This window comes from Chiloscyllium plagiosum, chromosome 25, assembly GCF_004010195.1.
Source record: "Chiloscyllium plagiosum isolate BGI_BamShark_2017 chromosome 25, ASM401019v2, whole genome shotgun sequence".
In the NCBI taxonomy this organism is placed as follows: Eukaryota; Metazoa; Chordata; class Chondrichthyes; order Orectolobiformes; family Hemiscylliidae; genus Chiloscyllium; species Chiloscyllium plagiosum.
In genome coordinates this window covers 9563380-9585770 of record NC_057734.1, presented here as the reverse complement: position 1 = coordinate 9585770, position 22391 = coordinate 9563380, and the positions used below count along the sequence as shown (strand labels likewise).

The window sequence follows — 22391 nt, the reverse complement described above, 5'->3', positions numbered from 1 at the left end:
AGGTTGTGAAAAAAAAAAGGAGAATTAATCCAGTCGGTCTGCTGCACCTCCTAGGGGTGAAATTACAGAATAGCGTTGTAGGGTACAAGAGTAGGTGACCTACTTGCCCTCAAGTAGTCATACCTGTTAAACTTTGTTTCATAATTAGATTGCTTCCATATGTTTGTCCTGGAACTTTGTGGATATATAGTTAAATCTCCAAAGTACACAATTTTTTTGGTGATTTTGCTAATTTTTGTGGTGAGAGAAGTTTTGAAAAACTACTCATGTAAAAATATATTAAGACTGTCCTTTGAGCAGAGGGACATTGACTTCCACTTCTGAGTGTTGTGAATTTTATTACCAACAGACAGGGAACTAAGGAAGTGATATAACAGAACTAATGATCCACTCTGAGAAATTGCTGTGCAATGGCAGGATGGGGAGAAACAGTCATTATGTTTTAAATGAAAGTACACATTGATAACACAGCACCGAGGTTACTGTTGCATTTGGTAGATCTTAAATTCATTATATTGCAAGGTAAAAGCCATGAGACTGACCATACTTAGGTAAATTGTTTCTTAGAGATAGCTGTAAAGCATTAGGTTGTGAAATAGATGACAATCAAGTAACATAAGCAGATGGACAAATATATTTCATTGTAATACAACCTGAAGAATTTATTTTACAGGTTGCTTTGCTTTAACGCGAGTTGTATCAGCATGAGATGGCTATAATATGATTGACGAATTGTGGACGTTGTTTGGATAATGCAAACTTTCTACTGAATGGCTATAGCGATTTTCGATTCGCAATCTTCTATAGCGTGATTTTCCATAGTACAATTTTCTACAGCGCAAAGTTGCAGAGGAACACAACTGTTGCATTATAACAACAACCTGTATATCATAAAACAGTAAGTATTGCGTGCTTGGTGAAGTGCATGAAACTACAGAAATTATTACTTTGACTGATATAAAACTAATGAGAACTTGTTTTACCTTAGATCTTGGTTTTTTGAACAGATCTGCATTTTTCTCATGTTTCACTACAAGCTTTGGTACATGTTGTTTTACATCATTGAATAAGTCCTCAAAATCCTTGTTAACTCTAATATCCTGTACAGAATTAAAAACATTCAAAAGTATAGTGATATGGAAGTATAGAAAGTACAAGGTAGAACACTGATTTAAGTTTCTAAGTGACTTAATAGCTCATGCCACTAAAGAATGTCAAACTCTCATAACTACTGTTGGAAGCTGGCTTTTAAAGTCTGAAATCTTTATGTATGGGACACCTCAAGATGCCATCATGGAGCAAAAGTTACTGACTAACCAACATGATTCAATCCATTTGAACTCTAATCACTTATTAATAATTTGACTTCCATTTTGATGGTTTGGTCTGTAATACTTATAGACATAGAATTGGTAATTGAAAAAAAAAGTTAAGCAGATTGATTGCTCAATATTCTAATCTTTCTTCATTTGTACCAACTACCAAATAAAAATAAATTTGATTAATTTGTATCTAATTAAATGAATATTTTGATTGTTTGAAAACATTCAGAATTTTCTTTGTCTTATGTGCATGTGACATAAAATGCCACACTGCTCTGATCATTATGAATAAAAGATGATGCAATAAATAAACTTTAACTGTATGTGCTAAAGTAAGTGCTCAAGTGGGGTTTGAATCTACAGTCTTCTGACCTAGAAGAGAGGATTTTATCAGAGAGTCAAGACCGATATTCTCCCTCTACCTTTTTAGTCAGATGATGCCATGTTCAAGTCCTACTCCAGACAGAAGCCTACATAACTTAGTCTGAAACCTTTATTGCTGTACAATAAGTGATACTACATTCCAACTAAGGTGTTAAAGCTAGTCCCTGTCTGTCCTCTCAGAAGGATGTAAAACACGTTCTTATTGAAGCTAGTTCTTCCTTATGTTCTGGCCAAGACCTCCCCCTCTACCAAAATCACTAAAATAGTTCTGAGTATTTATTTTGCTGCTGCTTTTGGGATCTTGTGTATATTGACTGTTATGTACTTTAGTTGAAGTACCAGATTTGGGATATCGTCAGGATATGAAAGGTGGAAAGAAGATGAATATAAAATAATCACAACATTTTTATAGTGTGGTTAGAAAAAAATCTCTTCACACATATAGCAATTACAATGTGGAATTGTCCATCACAAACTCTTAAAGCTGAGGCCATAAATTGTCTCAGGTGGGATTTAGTTAGTTGAATGGAAAGGAGGAATTAAAGTGATGAGTGGAACAGTCGGGTTGGATAGAAATAGTCTTCCCAACTCCACAGCAATTTTGATTGTTACTGTGATTTCCGATACTCCCTGTATCTATACCTCACTTATCACCAGCTGTTATTTCCTTTCCTCCCTATGACTTACCAGATGCTACTGCTTACAAGGCAAGCAGCCTAAAATTGAATCCTTCTGAAGGGCAAGCTACCTGGCAATGTACAGAAAATGCTGCAAGGTGGGCCAGAATAGTCATACGAAATCCAAATTCGACTTTCGGCAGACACTGGGCCTCTGCATTCTAGATTTTGTAATGTTTCCAAGTATTATTGAATTCTCTTTGCTGCTGCTTGTTACACAAGAAATCCACAAAATACATGATTGATTATTATTCAAGGGTGACAATGTCAGCTAAAATTTCTTCCACCAGAGACTGCAAACTAGGACACAGTGTAGAACACTGCTGAACAGCAAGACTTTGCAGTCTTCACTATTGAGCTGGTGAATACTAACCTGATGACTCTTTCTCTTGTACACAGAATCTGAGACTTGCAGCCAGAAGTGTAGATTTAGTATAGATAAGGAATTGACACTGATGAAATAGGCAATCAGATGATATAGAGGTGGAATTGCTTCCTGGCATATTTGACTAAAGGAGACTTACAATACATTAACTGGCTGAAGAGTAAAATGATGATTATGTCAGAGGTTCTGTCATGAGACAAGTATGCTAACAAAACATCAGAAACAATTGGCAGGTTTGAATTTCCTTGCTTAAAATGTTGCCTCAGGTGATCATTTTTATTATGATCTTAGACATACTGTATGCTCCAATGAGTCTCCTCCCACTCTACTTCAATCAAACCTCCTTTCAACCCATTCTTCTACTTCATTATTGCTCACATATTTATTTAGCTTCATCATATTTTACTCTTTTGAATGGATCTCAGCAACCTCCATCTTTTTACCCTAGTGCAAATTATGAAGAGTTGTTAGGAATTCCTGGAATTCACATGGTGGAGACCATCCAATTCCTGCTCTATTCCTGATGAAGGGCTTTTGCCCGAAACGTCAATTTTCCTGCTCCTTGGATGCTACCTGAACTGCTGTGCTTTTCCAGCACCACACTAATCTAGAATCTGTTTCCCAGCATCTGCAGTCTTTGTTTTTAAACCTAGGAGACCACCCAATCCCAATTCTGTCATTTACATGAAGGTGCTATTATGAGAGAAGGCATTTCTTCTGAACTAAACTAAATTTTGCTTTAGTGAGATATACTTAAAGTGGATTGTGCTTAATACATGAGTGGGGCAAATTTGATAGGTCTTTCAAAGAGCCATCATAAGGATGAGGAAAACAGTGGTTCTTCATTCTATGACTGTACGTTACAGCTTCAAAATGTTTTCTGTAACTGTACCGCAGTAATGGTGAACCTCTATTAGCCTTAGGACAGGTGTGGCTCAACAGTACAAATCAAAAATGGAAATGCCTCTTCAGTTAGTAAAGTTTCATGGAAAAAAAAAAGAGCATGTTATGGACAGAACTGAGGAAGTAGTACGGGAAATGAGTCAATTATATTTTTAGATGAGAGAGAGGGAAAGGAAAAAAAACAAAGAAAACCTTACATTTATATAGTGACTATTGTGAAAATCAGGCGATTCAAAGCGCTTTATAACGTATGAAGTACTTTGAAATGTACTCATTGTTGAACTACAAAGTATAATTTATTAAAGGAGCAGAATATACTTACAGAGAAATCCAAAAATTCTATGGCACTTTTTGGATTTTCTTTTAAAGCTTTCAATATCCCGTAACAGCCAGCACTCTGCATTGGATTTCGGGCCATCTACGAACATAAATTACAAGAGTTTAATTACTCAAAAGTGACATTTAGAATGATTAAATCACCTTTTCAATGTACACTCCTATACTCCTCTTCTCTCCTCTGTTAACACCTGCAGCCCATTCCTATTTTGCTCCGTGGCAATTCTTCTTAACAAATGATGAATTAGTGTGTTATTTCACATCAAATACAAGATTCATCATGTTTTCATCCAACACTCATGTCTTCACTTTAAATATGCCAAGCAGATGATTTTACTCAGTCTTTGTCCAAGGTTCCCATCATGTCAGATGCCAACCTTCAACCAATTCAATTCACTCCATATGATAATCATGAAATGGCTGAGTGCACTGGACATGGGTAAATTATAGCTGCTGAAATGTACTAAATGCAGTTCTAAAGACTTGTGCACCAGATCTAGTTGTAGCGTGAGTCAATCTGTTCTAATGAAACTACAACTGACATTGATTTGATAGTAAAGAAAAAAATGCCCAGGTATATCCACCCACAAAAAGAAGGACAAATGCAATTGGACAAATTTCTATCAGTTCATTCTTGATCAAAGTAATGGAAAAGGTTACCAACTACATTGGCAAGCAGCAGTTGCAAATATGCTATTCACTAATACTCTGTTAGGATTTTGCCTGTACCATTCAGTTCTGAACCTCATAAAAGCCTATGTTCAAATATGGAAAAAAACCAATCAATTCTAGAGGTAAGGTGAGAGTGACTACCCTTGATGTCAAGGCAGTTTTCAATCAGGTGTGGTGCCAACAAGCCAGAGTAAAACTGAAATCAATGGGATCGGAGAGATTAACAACCTACTTACAATAATAAATGGTATTACTGTGTCAAATTTGTCTTGAATCAACTTCCTAGGATCACAACTGACTAGAATTTAACTGGATTAGCCACTTAATCACTGTAGCCATTGGAACAAATCAATTTCTGGTATTTAGTATGAATTACTGTTGTCATCACTATTCAAAACCTACCACTTAAGGCGCAAGTCAGGAGGGCCATGGGATTTTTTTTTAAACTAGCCCAGATAAGTCTAGCTGTGCCAATGTTCAGGTAGCTTCACACCACCGAGGACAAAACAGCTTGCTTGATTGATAGCCTGTCCAATACCTCAGACATTCACTTCCTCAACCACGGTGTACTATGGTTACACTATAAACTTACCAACATGATGCATTTCACAGATATTTCTTCCAAACCCATAACATCCACTACTTAGAAGAGTAGAATGAGCAGATATTTGGAACACTATTATCTCCAAATCATACACTTTCTCTACTCGGACATAGTTGCTTCATTGTTGCTAGGTCCATATTCTGCAACTTCCTCCCTAAGAGCGCTGTGGAATGCTTCCACTACACAAGATGCAGGGCTTCTAAATAAATCACCCCACATTTTTGGGCAAAATAGGGATGGTCAATATATGCTAGTTTTACTAGACATTCTTGAGGATGAATTAAAAAAAAGGGATACTGGATAGGAATTGGGAATGGGAACCCCTGGCTACTTTTTAAAAAAATCTAAACTTAAGTGCTGTAGACGTGCGTGACTGCCGAGATCAACTAACTGAGCAGAGACTAGAGATTGCCAATATACTAGCCTTGTTCTTTGATACAGCACCCATCATTAGAAGGTTGTTCATAACTATTAAAGATAATATGTTTTAGATAAGCCAGGTAAACTGAATTCCATGGAGCATGCGGAAATGGATATAAATAAATTCCATGGCATTGCTTGAACAGGAGAAGGCTAAGTCTTCCAGTGCCTTGGCTAATATTTTCTTTCAACCAACACCACTGAAACATATTTGAGCAGAATTTACCATCACAATAACTGTAAATAAACCTCATTTTTATGGATATTACACACAGCATTCCAAGAGAGAACAGAGATGTGATCTGAAAATGATATCTTGCTGTTTGCCCCACTGTTCAAATGTCTTCAACGGTTTGGAGTTTATGTACTGGTGCAGTAGATATGAACTTAAAATTTGCCATAGAAAGCTCATTTATATCTATCTCAAGCATCCTTTTTAATGACATGAAAAATAGCTATGACTGCTAAATGCACTGAAATTAATCATTGCAAGTGCACAATGTCATTTTTTCAGTTTAAACTGTTAAATTCAAATAAACTCACTTTCACAAAAAAATTACTTTGCTCTTTCTCACTTAATCCTACCTTTGTCTCCCTCTTTTTATTTTGAAAGAACCATGATGCCCATTCTCTCCCTTCTTTGTCATCACCTTCCAAACTGCAGCATACATTTTGTAAGCAGACTGTACCTCTCCTGTTAAGAGGCATTGGTTGCCTTTGAGTAGCATTTTGGCCTCTTGATATTAACCCTCTCAGCCCCATAGAAACACTTGCACGTGAATTATTGCAATGCACAAGTAGCAGTGATTTTATGTAACATCTGAGCGAGTCCTAACTGAGCAAGAAGTCTGTGTACTCCACCTTTTTCACCTTATCCAATTTCTAGATAGAGATTTCTTGAAGTTATGGATTTAATAATTAAATGAATGGTTGGATCGATCTATTCCAATGAGCCATTTGAGTAGCATATACCAGTTTGGAAATATACTTACATTAAGTACAATTAGTGTGTTATTGTTTCTCAGTCCCATTGATAACCATACTGCTCCTTCTGGAGAAATACGATTGTTACTGTAAAATGAAACCAAAATATAAATCAGAAAGCTTTAAAATCTCAAATCCATAAAATTGATCTGGATTTGGTGATTTAAAACAATATGATATAATTACAAGACAAAAAATACAAGTTAAGTTTATCATGATTGTTGTTATACATGTTGATTACACTTCCAAGTTAAATCACAAAAATCCATTTTCTTTTACTTTAAACAAATTTAATACAGTTGGTTCCAATGTTGCTTTAGTCATGTAGTTGTGTATTTAAACTCCAGGGTTGGAGTATACATAACAAACGGTTAATAGTATAGAGCAGTATTAAAGGAATGCTGCATTATCGGAGGTGTGCTCCTTTGAAATATATGGTACATGCCTGTAGTGCATTAGAAATGCCATTGACGTTACTCAAGCAGGAGCTCACCAGCTGTGTGAAGGGCAATATTCTCCCTCAATCAACACAATCAAAAACAAATGAATTAGTTGTTCATCTCTTTTCCATCTGAGAGTTTATGCTATGGGCAAAATGTTTGCAGCATTTGTCCATATAATTTGCAAACACATCGAGAGATGTCATAAAATGTCAGCTAAATGTAAATAATTCACTTTTTCATACAAAAACACTGTTCACTGTCCAGTCAAGTTCACATATCCTCTAGATTACAAAAATATTTCATAGCATTCTGCAATAGCTAATTGCTCCTGAAACTGGTTATGGAATTCAGGGTTTTTTTTTCATTTTAATAATGACGAGTGAAAAGCTACTGTTACTTCTTTTTTGTTCTGTAAATTAAATCTTAAAATTCAGAATTTTAATATTTCACAGGACAGCCAAGAAAATCTACCACCTATTATCATACTGAGTCATACAGACCAAAGACGTCATAAGTTTGTACTTGAATATACGTGACAATAAGATCTGAAATCTAGAGTTCCACTTTGTACTGAATGGGATTAAGGAAGTGGGGAGTGGGAGACTGATTAGGGCTCCATTCTCAGTTGTGAACCAATCCCTTTGGCTGGTAGTGCTTGTATGCAGATTTTGAGTGAGATTAGTCTTGGCTATTGACATTAATTGTTAGGTCCTCACAAAAAGAATGACAAGAAGGATATAGTAGCAAAGGCTTAAGATGCCTAGCATGAATCAGTGTTTTTAGAACAGTGGATATGCAATTTAAAAAAAGAGATCATTCCAATTGAGTTCCCTTCAAAGTCATGCACATGGAAAAGCTCTCATTCACTGATACTATCATGCTGCAAGGCCATTCATTCTCTTTCCACCAGAGAACAGATTTCACAGGCCCAGAGTTAGCTGAGCAGCTTTTATTGTAGCATGTGTTATTAAACACAATCATATTAATAGACTGTGCCGTCCATGTCTGTGGCAGTATGTTACATCAGCTGATCACCATATCCACTCCCAGTTTGTGTCTTAAAATAAAGACTTGTAGGGAAAGAAAGTCAGTCTGTGCGAACTCCAAATGGTCATTTCGATAAATTGCAACCTATTTCATGATAGCCTACAAAGAAACTGCTTTATACAAACAGAAAAATGGTACCCAATCTGGATTAAAAGAAGGTAGGTGTTGACATACCTGATATTCAGTTGCTCAAGCACATTATTAACTTTAAGAGCGATGCCAAGGGCTTTTGCACCCTCATTCCCAAATCCATTATAGGACAAATTCAGTATTTTCAGATAAATATTATCCTGGGGGGGGGGGGTAGGGGAAGAAAATAGATTACACTCAACTGTTTTTCTAATTGCAGGAATTGTCAACCTTGGTCAATTCAGTTTCCTCGACTGGGCATCAGATTCAAGACATATTCACCACAGAGCCTCAAATCTGGCTATCTGAAAATTAGTGATGCACGAAAACCAAAGACCTTTATGAACTGCTATGTATTAATTTTAATTGTTAGTAGATGAATATTATTAACTTGCAGGCTTGTTGCAATAGATGCTACACTAGTTATTGCCTTCATGCACATCTTTTCACGTACTTTGGATGGTCTGATCAACCCTTTACTCAACTTGACATCAACCACTCAACCTAAACTGCTGGGCCCAAAAACCAGCAAGATCTGAAATGGACTTGGTTCCAAAGTTGCCAAATTTGAGACACTGAATCAAATCTTCTGATCTGGATTTGAATCCCTATTCCGAAAGAAAAAAGGGGTCTTCACAGCCTACAGTGAAGAAGATCAACATTGAATCATATTCTCTTTATTAGCATGCCAATTCTGTCGCTTAAAGCTCACAAAAAGTCACCTTCTTTCAGAAGCTGTCAAAGTAAGTAAGTGTGTGAAGTAGGCGAGGGAAGGATGGCAGTGTGCCAATTGGAGAAGGAGGGGTAGATGAAGTGGAGTTGGATGGCAGATGGGTAATGCAGTGCTTAGGATAAGTCAAGTCGGGGTGGGGTGGGGTGGGGAATATGTTTAAGAGTTGGAGAGATGTAGAGTCTTTGGAAGGATTTGGAATGAGATGCCAGCAAGTCTGGTGTGACGTGGGGATGCAGGCGAGTGGGGGTGGGGCAGGACAATGGTGATGCTGCTGTTTGGTCCAGTAAGGTTATATCAGAGGTGGTGAAGAGGAATGGTGACAGGTCTGGGGTTGAGTCGGGGAGTTGAGGCAAGGATGGGGTGTTCAGTTATACAGCCATTGAGTTATAGAGATATACAGCATGGAAACCTACCCTTCGGTCCAACTCATCCATGCTGACCAGATATCCCAAGTAAATCTAGTCCTATTCAATAGTAGTTGGCCCATATCCCTCTAAACATTTCCTATTCATGTACCCATCAAGATGTCTTTTAAATGTTGTAATTGTACCTGTGTTACAACATGGGGTAAACCCCTCTGCTAATTTAAAACCCGTTACGCAGAAAAGATTTATCCTGTGAAAATTTTTGAAAATTCGAGCAGCCAAGCACTATTTAAAGTAAAACTTAACAACTTTATTTCTTGAAGTATGACAGAGAATAAATAACTAATAACTATTTACAAGTCCTTCCTCTAACCTATCTTTTACCTTCCTCTTCTACAAAAATAGTCCGATAAAACTCCCAACTAAGATTTAGAAGACAAAACTTCTTATCTCAAAACCAGGCAGCTTTCAGTTTTTTCTGTATTCCGGTCTTCTTTTTGGGGATTCTGCTTCACAGGTTACTGATTGATAAAGGTACTTTTAAGAGAGCTATTTTTCAGATAGTTTTTACATGCTGATAGCTTGGCAGTTCTCCTCCCAAGTGTTCAATTTTCCCCAGTATTATACACCCAACGCATCAGATTATGTCAGTGGCTTTTAAAATTGTCATTTTACTAAATTCAAACTGGATTAGAGTTTGGTATTTTTTGGGGTATAATTTAAACTGATTGGCCTAATTTGAATCAGTTTTGTCATTTCCAGGCAACCAGTCCAGTAGCTAGAGCACATTGTATCTTTTTTCAGAACACTTTGTGCTGTCAGGTATTTTTTTCTAGCTTTTAACTCTCTTAAAAAAGGTACAGTACATCCACATCTTCATAAGACCAGCCTCCACCACTTCCTCTCAAAGCTTATTCCATAATGCACCACCCTCTGCATGAAAACATTGCCCCTTAGGTCCCTTTTAAATCTTTGCCCTCTCACCTTAAACATTTAAAAGACATCTTGATGGGTACATGAATAGGAAATGTTTAGAGGGATATGGGCCAACTACTGTTGAATAGGACTAGATTTGGACACCTCTACCCTGGGAAAAAGACCTTGGCTCTTCTCCCTATCCACACCACTCTTGATTTTATAAACCTCTGTACACCTCAGCCTCCTATATTCCAGGGGAAAAAAAAACAACACCCTGTTCAGCCTCTCTCTATAGCTCAAGCCCTTCAACCCTGGCAACATCTTTGTAAATCTTTTCGGAATCCTTTCAAGTTTCATAACACCCTTCCTATAGCAGGGAGACCAGAATTGCATGCAGTATTCCAATACTGGCCTAACCAATCTCCTGTACAGCCTCAACAGGACCTCCCAACCCCTATACTCAATGCACTGACCAATAAAGGAAAGCATACCGAACACCTTCTTCACTATCCTACCTATCTGGGACTCCACTTGCAAGGAATTATGAACCTGCATTCCAAGGTCACTTTGTTCAGCAACACCTCCTAAGACCTTGCCATTAAGTGTAGAAGTCCTGCCCTGATTTGCCTTTTCAAAATGCAGCATCTCACATTTATCTAAATTAAACTCCATTTGCCACTTCTCAACCCATTGGCCTACCTGATCAAGATTCCGTTGTACTCTGAGATAACCTTCTTCGCTGTCCATTACATCTCCCATTTTGGTGTCATCTGCAAACTAACTAACCATACCTCCTGTGTTCACATCCAAATCATGTATATAAATGATAAAAAGTAGAGGACCCAGCACTGATACTTGTGACATACCATTGGTCACAGGCCTCCAGTCTGAAAAGCAAACCTCCCTCACCACCCTCTGTCTTCTACCTTCGAGCCAATACTGTTTCCAAATAGCTAGTTCTCCAACTATTCAGCCAAGAGTTGGACCAGATTTTAATTACTTCAACATTTCCTAAAATTATTCCCCGGATAACTATTCAAGTCAGTCAGTCAGTCAAAATCATCTCAAGTCTCTGACACTAATTTAGAGTTGGGACTTTGTGGAGGGTTTTAGATGCCGGGTAACTGATTATTGGGCATTTATATATCCTGGGTAATTCAGGTGAAATCAACTGCATTGAAACTTCAGCACTTGGTCCTGATGTACACCTCAAATCTATGCTGCTACAATGATTATCTGCCAAGTGGAAGATCTTGGCCATTGTACCTGTATTTGCAACTCAAATGCATGTTTTAACAAATCAGTTCAGTTTTTTTGCGTCTTAAAAGCTGATGAGTAAAAAGCTGTTTGTGAATAATAATGAGACCAACAGTGTGAAGCTGAAGTGCCCTGAAAGACTAATATTGTAAGGCCTGTTTTACATACTTCAAATTTTATTTGAATTTGAAGTCAACAGTAATATGAAATGTAAAGAAACCTATGCTTTTGGACTGTGTTTTAGGACAGGCTCTGCTTTGTGGCAGAGGCTGAGTCCTGGTTAGAGGATGCCAAGGGATAGATTGGTAGCACTCCTGTGTGTTGTGTGAGAATCCAATCATGTGACCTAGTTGCAGCATTAAGTCTAGCCTAGAACGAAATTAGTCCGCACAGAAGATTAGCAGCAGTTGTTGGCAGAAATTCAGCTGGAGAGCTAAAACAATGTCTGAGCTAGGCTCCGAAATGAAGTCTGGCTGCAGTATTAAACAAAATGATTGAGTAGCTGTATGGTGAGCAGTCACTGGAACTGGAATATTCTTGCATGATAACTTATTACCTCCAGGTTGAGTTAGAATTGTTGTTAAAAGAAAAATAAGAACCTAAATGCTCGAAGGAGTGGGGCTGAAATCCCTTGAGGAAGATAGAATTTGATGGACTTTATAACTCATGGCAATTGGTAAACTTTAGGTGGACTATTCAATCAATATGTAAGATCTGAATTAGTTGAGTCTGTCATTTATGGGGTGGGATATAGCTTATATTTGATCACAAATTGCCTGTTAGTTGATGCTAAACTCATTAATTCTAGATGTTAAACTATAGTATGGATAATATTTATTGAAATTTCAGCACCTGGTCTTGATGTACACCTCCAATCTATGTTGCTACAATGACTATCTGCCTCTATAATTATAACTCTATTAAAAATCTGTTTAACTAAAACTTTGAAACCTTTTTGGTTTTCATCAACTGCAACTTCTAATTTTCACTATAAACTACTGGACCCTAACTGGATTGTAACAAAATTAGACTGAGGTTAAAAACAAACTGCTGATTTTATAATATCCTACACCCATTGCCAACAATGATACTAAGAAATACTTATCGAATTGAATTTCCTCAAATATTCTGCTAGACAACACAATAACAACGGTGCTTGGTGAAACCTTATTTGGAATACACGAAATTGTTTTTGCCAATGCTGCAGATTTGGCTAGAGGCTGGTGTGCATTTGATTTTCCCTCTTTCACAGAACTGTTGCTCTGTTCTGTCTATTACGGCATGTTTACACAACAAAGACACAGTGCATTGAGGAAGGATTCCACAAAAGGGATGAGCCAACCATGGTTATTCAGAATAGTTAAAGAGGGCATCAAATTCAAAGAAAAACAGAAAATGTGGAAAAGATTTGTGCTAAGCCCAAGGATTGGGCAAGTTTTTAAAAGCCAACAAAAGACAACCAAAGAAAGATAAAAAGAGGAAGGAAATAAACTTTGAGGAGAAACTTGTATGTAGATTAGATTCCCTGCATTATGGAAACAGGCCCTTCAACCCAATAAGTCCACACCAACCCTCTGACGTGTAACCCACCTGAATCCGTTTCCCTCTGACTAATGCACCTAACACATGAGGAGAATGTGCACATAGACAGTCGCCCAAGGCTGGAATCGAACCTGGGTCCCTGGCACTATGAGGCAGTAGTGCTAACCACTGAGCCACTGTACCACTCTGTGATATCAAGTAGTATCAAGGCACACAGCAAGAGCTTCTTTAAATTTATATAAAGAGAGAAGCAAAGTTAACATAGGTCTCTTTAGAGATTGAAGCCAAAAAGAAAATGGAAAGAGCAGAGGAGTTGAAAAAATACTTGGTATCAATCTTCACAGCAGAAATCACCATTGACATTCAAAAATTATTAAATAATCATGGGGCAAAAAAGGCAAAGAAATAAATACAGCTGTTGAGAGGAAAAAGTGCTAGTGAAACTAACAGGGCAAAAAGACCAACAAGTATCCTGGCCTGATGGGATGTATCCTAGGATATTAAAAAGAAGTAACTAGTGACAGTGGGTGTACTAGGAATAAACTTCCAAGAATCCTTATATCCTGGAAAGGTGCCAGAGGATTAGAACACTCCCAATATAACACCTTCATTTAAAATAGTAAGGAGACAAAACAAAAGCTATAGGCCAGTTAGCTTAATGTCATTTATTAGAAGAGTATTAGAATCTATTATAAAGGAAAAAACAGAGAATTTATGAATACAGATCAAGCAAAGTCAGCATGGCTTCATGAGGAAGGAATGATGCCTGACAAATTTACTAGAATTCTTTAAGGTGGTAAGAAACAGGATGGATAAAAAGGGGAAGCAGGGGACATAGTATTACGCTACACATTAAGCTACTTAAAAGTACAATAGCCTATGTTGTTTGAGGTAGTAGCTTGGATAGAGGACTGGCTAACTAATAAAAGTCAGAGAGTTGGATTGATGGAGGGTGCATTTTCAGGATGGCAACCTGTGACTAGTGGAGTAATACAGGGATCAAGATTGTGGAATGTGAATGTACTATAAGGCAAGTTTGTGAACATCATAAAAAATGGTGGGAAGGCAAATAGTGAGGATGACACAAAGAATATGTAGACCATAGACAAGTTAAGCAAGTGGTTAAAAACTCAGTAGATTGAATATAAAGTAGAAATATGAGGTTTGGCAGGAAGAATAGAGGAAGTGAATATTATTTTAATAGACAATGACAACATAAAGCTACAGAACAGAGGGATTTGGAAGTTCCTGTCCAAGAACTTCAAATCTAGTATCTGAGTTCAACAGATAATAGGGAAGGTAAATAGAACGTGGGCCTTTATTTCAAAGGGAATTGACTTTAAAACTAAGGAGGTCTTGCTAAAACTGTACAAGTCACTGGTCAGACCATAACTAGAATTCTATGAACAGATTTAGGCCTCTTATGTAAGGAAAGATATATTGGAATTAGAGGGCAGTCCAGAGGAGGTTCACTAGGTTGATAGCAAGTATGAAAAGATTGTCTTATGTGGACAGGTTGAATAGACTGGGCCTGCACTCATTAGAATTTTGTAAGTGGAAGAGACAACCTTACTGAAGCAGACAAAATTCTTGGGAAACTTGACAGAGTAGCTGTGGAAAGGTTGTTTCCACTTGTGGAAAATGTAGGGCCAGAGAGCATAATCTCAGTTTAAGGAGTCGCACATTTAAAATAAGGATGATGAGGAATTTCTTTTTTCAGACAGTAGTAAATCTGTGGATTCTTTACTGTAGACGGCTGTTAAGGTTGGGTCATTAAGTATGTTCAAGGCTGATATAGACAGATTTTTAAATCAATAGAATAATTAAGGCTTATATGGAAAAGACAGGAAAGTAGAGTTGAAAATTATCAGCTCAGCTATGACCACCTTGAATGTCCTGCTTCAGCTCCTTTGTCTTATGCTTTAAGAACTAATGGGGAATTCCAAGTACCATTCACATACAACTACAGCATGACACAGCATTTTATAACAACACAATGCTGAAATGTAAAACCTTAAATATGCTAAATAAAGGACTCTTGATAGCAAATGCCTAATTCTTAACATCAAAGGTTATTGAAGAAATCTGGATATGCTTTAACTGCTGTAAGCAAAAACAGTGCCACATGATTGCTTATTGGAGTGCATTGCAATTGAGGGAATATCTTATTTAATCTAACATTTCATCAAATAAGAATGTGTAACTAGGTGGAAACACAGGAAAGATTTAGATCACAGTGTATCACTAAAATGAAGTTTGATTAGCTTGTTAATATCATCTGATATTATGATCTTGAAATATCCTCAAATCTTTTAATTCAAATTCAAAAATTTTTTATATATAGTAATCATGTTAAATCATAAAACAGAATTATGCATGAATATTTGTGGGTTAGAGTGAGACAATATAAATACATACAATTTAAACTTAAGTAATGTTGAAATAAATTTTCCTCTGCTCTGCCCTCAAATAATGCTGGAATAATAATGCAGAAGAAAAAAACTCAGTGGATCATTGAATATATTCAAGGGGAGTCAACAGATTTTTGACCTACAAGAGAGTTGAGTGTTCTGGGGAACAGGCAAGAGACTGTTTTGAAGTTCTGATCAGATATGCCACAACCTTCTTGAACGGCACAGAAACCTTGATGGGCCAAACAAACTCTTACTGCTGCTACTTCTTGAGATCCCTAGATAAATAGTAATCTGTTGCTGCCAAACATTTTCTGTAGATTTTCTTTTCTCTGGTGACTACAACTCTGTGCCTATACATGGCATAGAAAATACACATTACATGGGATGAGATGGTTTTACATATTGACTTCCATTCTGCATTTACAATGCAGAGGAAGATAAGACAGCCACCATAAAGAAACTGGTACTGATATTTCCTGAGTTGTCTGTCTTAAAAAGGTATGGTCTGGCTAATTTCTTTATTTTTGCCAGTTTTATATCTAGGGTGGTGCTGCATGCTTGAAACTTTTATTGAATGGTGTAGTTCATTTAAGTATACTTTGTTCAGTGGCATGTCTTTGGCTTGTCATCTTCTAAAGTTTTATGCTGAGCCAGTCACTTTGCAGTTTCTGGTCGTGATGGCTTGCCATTGCTTTCCACTCTCAAGCAAGGCGAGGAGGCAGATCCAAATGTCTAACCCAATTGAACAGGAATCTCAACCACATTAGTCATCTTGCTAACTAACTCCAAATGTTGCAATTTTTTTTAATTTGCTTTGAATTTACTAATGATTTACTATCCATATTGCTGCCCTGTACACCATGATGTGCATATATTTTGATAACGTATAACTATAATTATTCATCTGAATACAGACATTGGAATTCCCATTGCCTTGCAGTACTCACGCTGAGGCCTTCTGCTACTGCTGTACAAGCCTTCCCACGTAGATAATTCCAACTTAGGTCCAATTCTATTATCCCACTGTTATCTGCTAAAGCATTTCCAAGTTCTTCACCTTTACAAAGTAACAAATAAGTTATTGAAGCTTGTAAAAAAAAATTAATAAACTGTATAAAACTTGATAAATACTGGAGGTTAGTTAGAACTCCAGCTACTGAGAAATTGTAGAAGACAGGAAAATTGTGTGTCAGCAAGTCAGATATTTACCAGAGGGGTAGATGTATGGTTAGCTTTACAAACACATTAGATAACAGTGATGAACAGGGAAAGACCCTTAATCCATCCAGAATCTTCCATGCAATTGTAAATCGTATTCTAGATCATAGAATCCCTAAAGTGTGGAAACAGGCCATTGGCCCAAGTCTACACCAACCCTCTGAAGACTAACCCATCCATCCCCACACCATATTACTCTACATTTACTCCTGAATAATGCACCTAACCTATACATCCCTGAACACAATGGGCAGTTTAGCATGGCCAATTGACCTAACCTGCACATCTTTGGACTGTGGGAGGAAACTGGAGCACCCAGAGGAAACCCACGCAGACATGGGGAGAACGTGCAAACTCCGCACAGACAGTTGCCCAAGGCAGGAATCAAACCTGGGTCCCTGGTGCTGTGAGACAGCAGTGATATCTACTAAGCCACCATGCCACGCTGTAGAATAGAATTATAAAGCACAGAAATACTTCATTCAGCTCACTGAATATGCAGCAGCACTGTTAGAGGGCAATCCAGTTAATTCCATTTCTTGCAAATAGTTCTCCTTCAGGTATTTATTGAATTCTCTTTTCAAAGCTGCTCTTGGAACTATTTGGACCATTTTATTAGTAGTACTTGGTAAATCCAGACATTAGTTATGGATCTGTGAATATGAACTCTTATCCATTCAAAACAGCTTCTCCTTTTCTCATTAATGGGATGGGTGGCCAGGTCAGCATTTACTGCCCTAGTTGCCCCCAAGAAGGTGGCAGTGAGCTGCTGCTTGAACCACTGCAGACCAGTTGGTGTAGGTAGATCCATAAAGTGGTCAGGGAGGAAGTTCCAAGGTTTTGACCCATCTAAACGAAAAGGAAAGCAATATGTCCAAACCAAGAGAGTGGATGGCTTGAAGGGGAATATGCAGGTGATGGCACTCCCATCTCTCTAGTTGTTGGGAGTTAAGTGCTTGGAAGTGCTGTCAAAGGAATCTTGGACAGTTGCTGTAATGAATTTGGATACAGATATGGTGTTACTGTTAGTGGATGGAATGCTGATCAAGCAGGCTGCTATCCTGGAGGTGTCAATTATCTTGAGTGATATTGGAGCTGTACTTATCCAAGGAAATGGAGGCTATTGCATCATACTTAAAATGGTGCCTTATAGATGGTGGTCAGAGTTTTGGGGAGTTAGGAAGTGTTATTCACTGCATAAGTCCTTGCCTCTGACCTCCTCTTGCAGTTATTTTATTTGTATGGTTGATTCAGTTCCTGTTCCTGACTAATGCGAACACTGAGGATTGTGGGGATTCCAAAATGATAATGCAATGGAATATCAAAGAAGATGGTGAGATTCTTAGAAGGTTTTTAGCACACAAAAAGGCCACTTGCACAGTGTGTTTGCAGTTGCTGAAACATGAGCCACACAACTTTTTGGGAGGTGGTCATTACCTGGCCTTTGCCTCGCATGAATATCACTTCCTACTTATTATATTATCTCTGAATATTATCAAGGTCTTGATGTTTATTGATACAATCCAATTTAGTAGCCGAGGAGATATGAATGCCATTGAACATTGTGTGATTAGCAGTATCTGACTTACAATGGAAGGAAGGTCTTTTAGAAGCAGTTGAAGATGGTTGTGCATTGAATACCATTCTTAGGAACTGCTGCAGTGATATACTGGCACTAGAATGATTAACCTCAAACAGCCACAACCATCTTCTTTTATGCTATGGTTCCAACAGTGGAAAGTTTTCCCCGATTCCCAATTAATTTAACTTTACTAGAGCTCCTTGATGCACTCAACCTTTCTATGTAATGACTTTACCAAATCTACAATAAACAAGCAGGTTGTCCAGATACTACATACAACAAAAATAGATAAAGCCCTTTGCCTTAGTAAAGACTGATGCAAAGTACTTTGGCAAAGCACTCTGTCTGTTTGCACTAACAGATTTCCATTACGGATCCTAATTCATTTCATTGCACCTATATAGTTTTAATGTTGGTATGCTTTTAGAGGACCTTATATTTTCATTTTTTTTGGTGTTCCTAATTTATTCTCATTGTTTCTTCTCTTTCTTGAGTGAGAAGAAAATTCAGAAAATCTCAGACCAAATGGGAGGAAAGAAAATCAAGATACTTCTCTCCTGATTCCCTTTCCTATTAAGAATAATCTAGATCACTTTTACCATGATAAATCAGTGCTGACTTTCAGAAGTATTCTTCATCATATCCAGAAACAGACCTTTTTGAGGGAATTCACTGCACAAGTGAGAAACCAGTTGAGAAGTTCATTATCTTTTGGAAAAGAACCAATAGATAATAAACTGGATTGACTCTTATACAAGTTGAAATTCTGCCTCCATTACTTCCTATAATCTACTTAAATGGAGAAAATTGTCAAAACTGAATACAATTTTTTCCTTTGATCAGAGCATCCCAATGCCTACATTTGTCCAAAGTAGAAGCCCTAGCTCTTTTCACTTACCTTGATAACGTCCATTACAATGTACAATAAAGGTACATTGGGTTTTCAGCACAGCATAATATTTATTGGTGTTCAAATAACTTATGAAACCTGAACATTAAATATTGGGAGGAGAGTTCAGTTGCATGGAAAATTATGGAAAAAGATTTAAGGATGGGGAGTTGGGGGAGGGTGAAGTGAGGTAAGGTGCTCAGAGATTATCAAGCCTTTTCAGAAGGAGTAATAGGACAAAAGAGTATAGAAAAGGGTCAGGAATCTAATCTCAGGGAAGGCAGATGACAGGATGTGGCTGCAAGGGTATCGGGGCTAAGAACTAAATATCCAAGGATATGCATCCTATTGAAAGAATAAGCAGATGAGCAGTTAAGGCACAGTGAAGGAAAAAGACCATGATGGGAATTATATAAGGCATCCGAGCAGGATTCCGGACGTGAGGAAGAAAATTAATCAGGAGATAGAAAAGGCCCGTCAGAAAGGCATTACCATAATAATTATGGGAGTCCTCAATGTGCAGGTGCACTGGGTAAATCAGATTGGTAGCAGATACAAAGAAAAGGATTTGGTGGATTGTCTACAAAATAGATTTTTGTTTTGGAGCAGCTTTTGGAGACCCTACTTGGGAACAGGAAATTCTGGAATTAGTGACATGTAATGAGGCAGACTTGATTAGGGAGCTTAAGGTGAAGGAATCCAGAGGGGACACTGACCATAATATGATAGAATTCACCCTGTAGTTTGAGAGGCAGAAACTGGAATCAGACGTAGCAGTATTACGACTGAGTAAAAGTAACTACGTAGAGATGAGGGAGGAGCTGGCCAGAGTTGATTAGCAGGGAAGGCAGTGGAGCAGAAATGTTAGACATTTCTAGAGAGAATTCTGGAGACACAGTAGAAATTAATCCCAAGAAGCACTAGAGGGGAGGATGAGACTGACAAGTGAGGTCAGGGACAGCTTAAAAGAGAAGAAAAAGCATACAATGTGATGAAGATGAGTAGGAAGCCAAAGGATTGGGAAGCCTTTAAAAACCAGAGGATAACTAAAAATGCAATAAGTGGTTTAAAAAAATGAAATAGGAGAGTAAGTTATCTAATAAACCAAAGAATTCAAAAATTTTTTAAAATATAACTAAGAGGCAAGTGTGGACACTGGATCGTTCATCAGACAAATCTGTTAGAATTATTTGAGGAATAATTAACAAATTAGACAAAGAAGAGCTAATGGAAATGATCAATTTAGATTTCCAGAAGAACTTTGACATGGTTCTCTATGGGAGGCTGCTAAATAAGAGCCCATGGTGTGAGCGGCAAGGTACTGGCATGGATAGAGGATTGGCTGACTGGCAGAAAGCAGAGCAAGGGTAAAGGTAGTGTTTTTAGAATGGCAGATGGTATCGACAAGGTAGACTAGTTAGACCTCATGGAATACAGGGAGAACTAGCCATTTGGATACAGAACTGGCTCAAAAGATAGAAGTCGCAGGTACATAGGATAGTGAAGAAGGGGTTTGGTATGCTTTCTTTTATTGGTCAGAGTACTGAGTACAGGAGTTGGGAGGTCATGTTGTGGCTGTACAGGACATTGGTTAGGCCATTGTTGGAATATTGCGTGCAATTCTGGTCTCCTTCCTATCGGAAAGATGTTGTGAAACTTGAAAGGGTTCGGAAAAGATTTACAAGGATGTTGCCAGGGTTGGAGGATTTGCGCTATAGGGAGAGGGTGAATAGGCTGGGGCTGTTTTCCCTGGAGCATCGGAGGCTGAGGGGTGACGTTATAGAGGTTTATAAAATCATGAGGGGCATGGATAGGTGTGTTGTCTTCCCGGTGCCAGGGTGCAGGACATCTCTGACCGGCTTGAAAGGATATTGGAGCGGGAGGGGGAGGATCCAGTTGTTGTGGTCCACGTTGGGACTAACAACATAGGCAAAGCTAGGGTGGAGGACCAGTTTGGGGATTATCGAGCACTAGGAAGGAAATTAAAGTACAGGTCCTCAAGGGTCATAATCTCTGGATTACTGCCCGAGCCACGTGCCAATTGGCATAGGGATAAGAAAATTAGGGAAGTAAACACGTGGCTAAGGGATTCGTGTGGGAAAGAGAGATTCCATTTCATGGGACATTGGCATCAGTTATCGAACCGGGGGGATCTGCATTGTTGGGACGGTCTCCACCTGAACCGATCAGGTACCAATGTTCTAGCGAAGAGGATAAATAGGGTGGTCAGTAGGACTTTAAACTTCTGAGTTGGGGGGAAGGGAAAGTGAAAGCGACAGAGAGTATGGAGTTAAATGGAAAGATAAGCGGCAGGATAGCATATGTGCAGGCAGATTTAAACTTGAGACAGACTGGGAATGCAGCAAAAAGGAAGGATAACTTAGGACATCTTATGACTTCCAATATCTCTAATGATAAGAAAGTTAGCATGAAAGCACTTTACCTGAATGCTCGTAGCATTCGTAACAAAGCAGATGAACTAATGGCACAGATGATCGTGAATGATTATGATGTGGTAGGCATCACATAGACGTGGTTACAGGGGGGTCAGGACTGGTAGTTAAACATCCAAGGATTTTCAACTTATCGAAGAGACAGGGAGGTGGGCAGAGGGGGCGGGGTTGCCTTGTTAGTTAAGAACAAAATTAAATCTATGGCACTGAATGACATAGCATTGGATGATGTGGAGTCTGTGTGGGTGGAATTGAGGAACCACAAAGGCAAAAAAACCATAGTGGGAGTTATGTACAGACCTCCTAACAGTGGTCAGGACCAGGAGCGCAACATGTACCGGGAAATAGAGAAGGCATGTCAGAAAGGCAAGGTCACAGTGATATGGGAGACTTCAATATGCAGGTGGACTGGGTAAATAATGTTGCAAGTGGATCCAAAGAAAGGGAATTCATGGAATGCTTACACGATGGCTTTTTGGAACAGCTTGTCATGGAGCCCACAAGGGAGCAGGCTATTCTGGACCTAATGCTATGTAATGAACCAGACTTTATAAAAAATCTTAAAGTAAGGGAACACTTAGGAAACAGCGATCATAATATGGTAGAGTTCAGTCTGCAATTTGAAAGAGAGAAGGCAAAATCGGATGCAATGGTGTTACAGTTAAACAAAGGTAATTATGAGGGCATGAGAGAGAAACTGACGAAAATAGACTG

General features: G+C 38.2%; 1 protein-coding gene across 1 annotated transcript in view; it reads right to left on the bottom strand.

Annotated features, from left to right (window-relative positions):
- Positions 1–22391, bottom strand: part of LOC122562546 (leucine-rich repeat-containing protein 74B-like) — a 72345-nt gene that overhangs the window by 10415 nt on the left and 39539 nt on the right. Inside the window, exons 7-11 of the mRNA XM_043715462.1 lie at positions 16483–16592; positions 8352–8467; positions 6696–6774; positions 3994–4089; positions 984–1100 (exon numbers count right to left, since the gene is read on the bottom strand). Coding sequence (XP_043571397.1) covers positions 984–1100; positions 3994–4089; positions 6696–6774; positions 8352–8467; positions 16483–16592 — 518 coding nt within the window. The remainder of the gene's footprint in view (positions 1–983; positions 1101–3993; positions 4090–6695; positions 6775–8351; positions 8468–16482; positions 16593–22391) is intronic.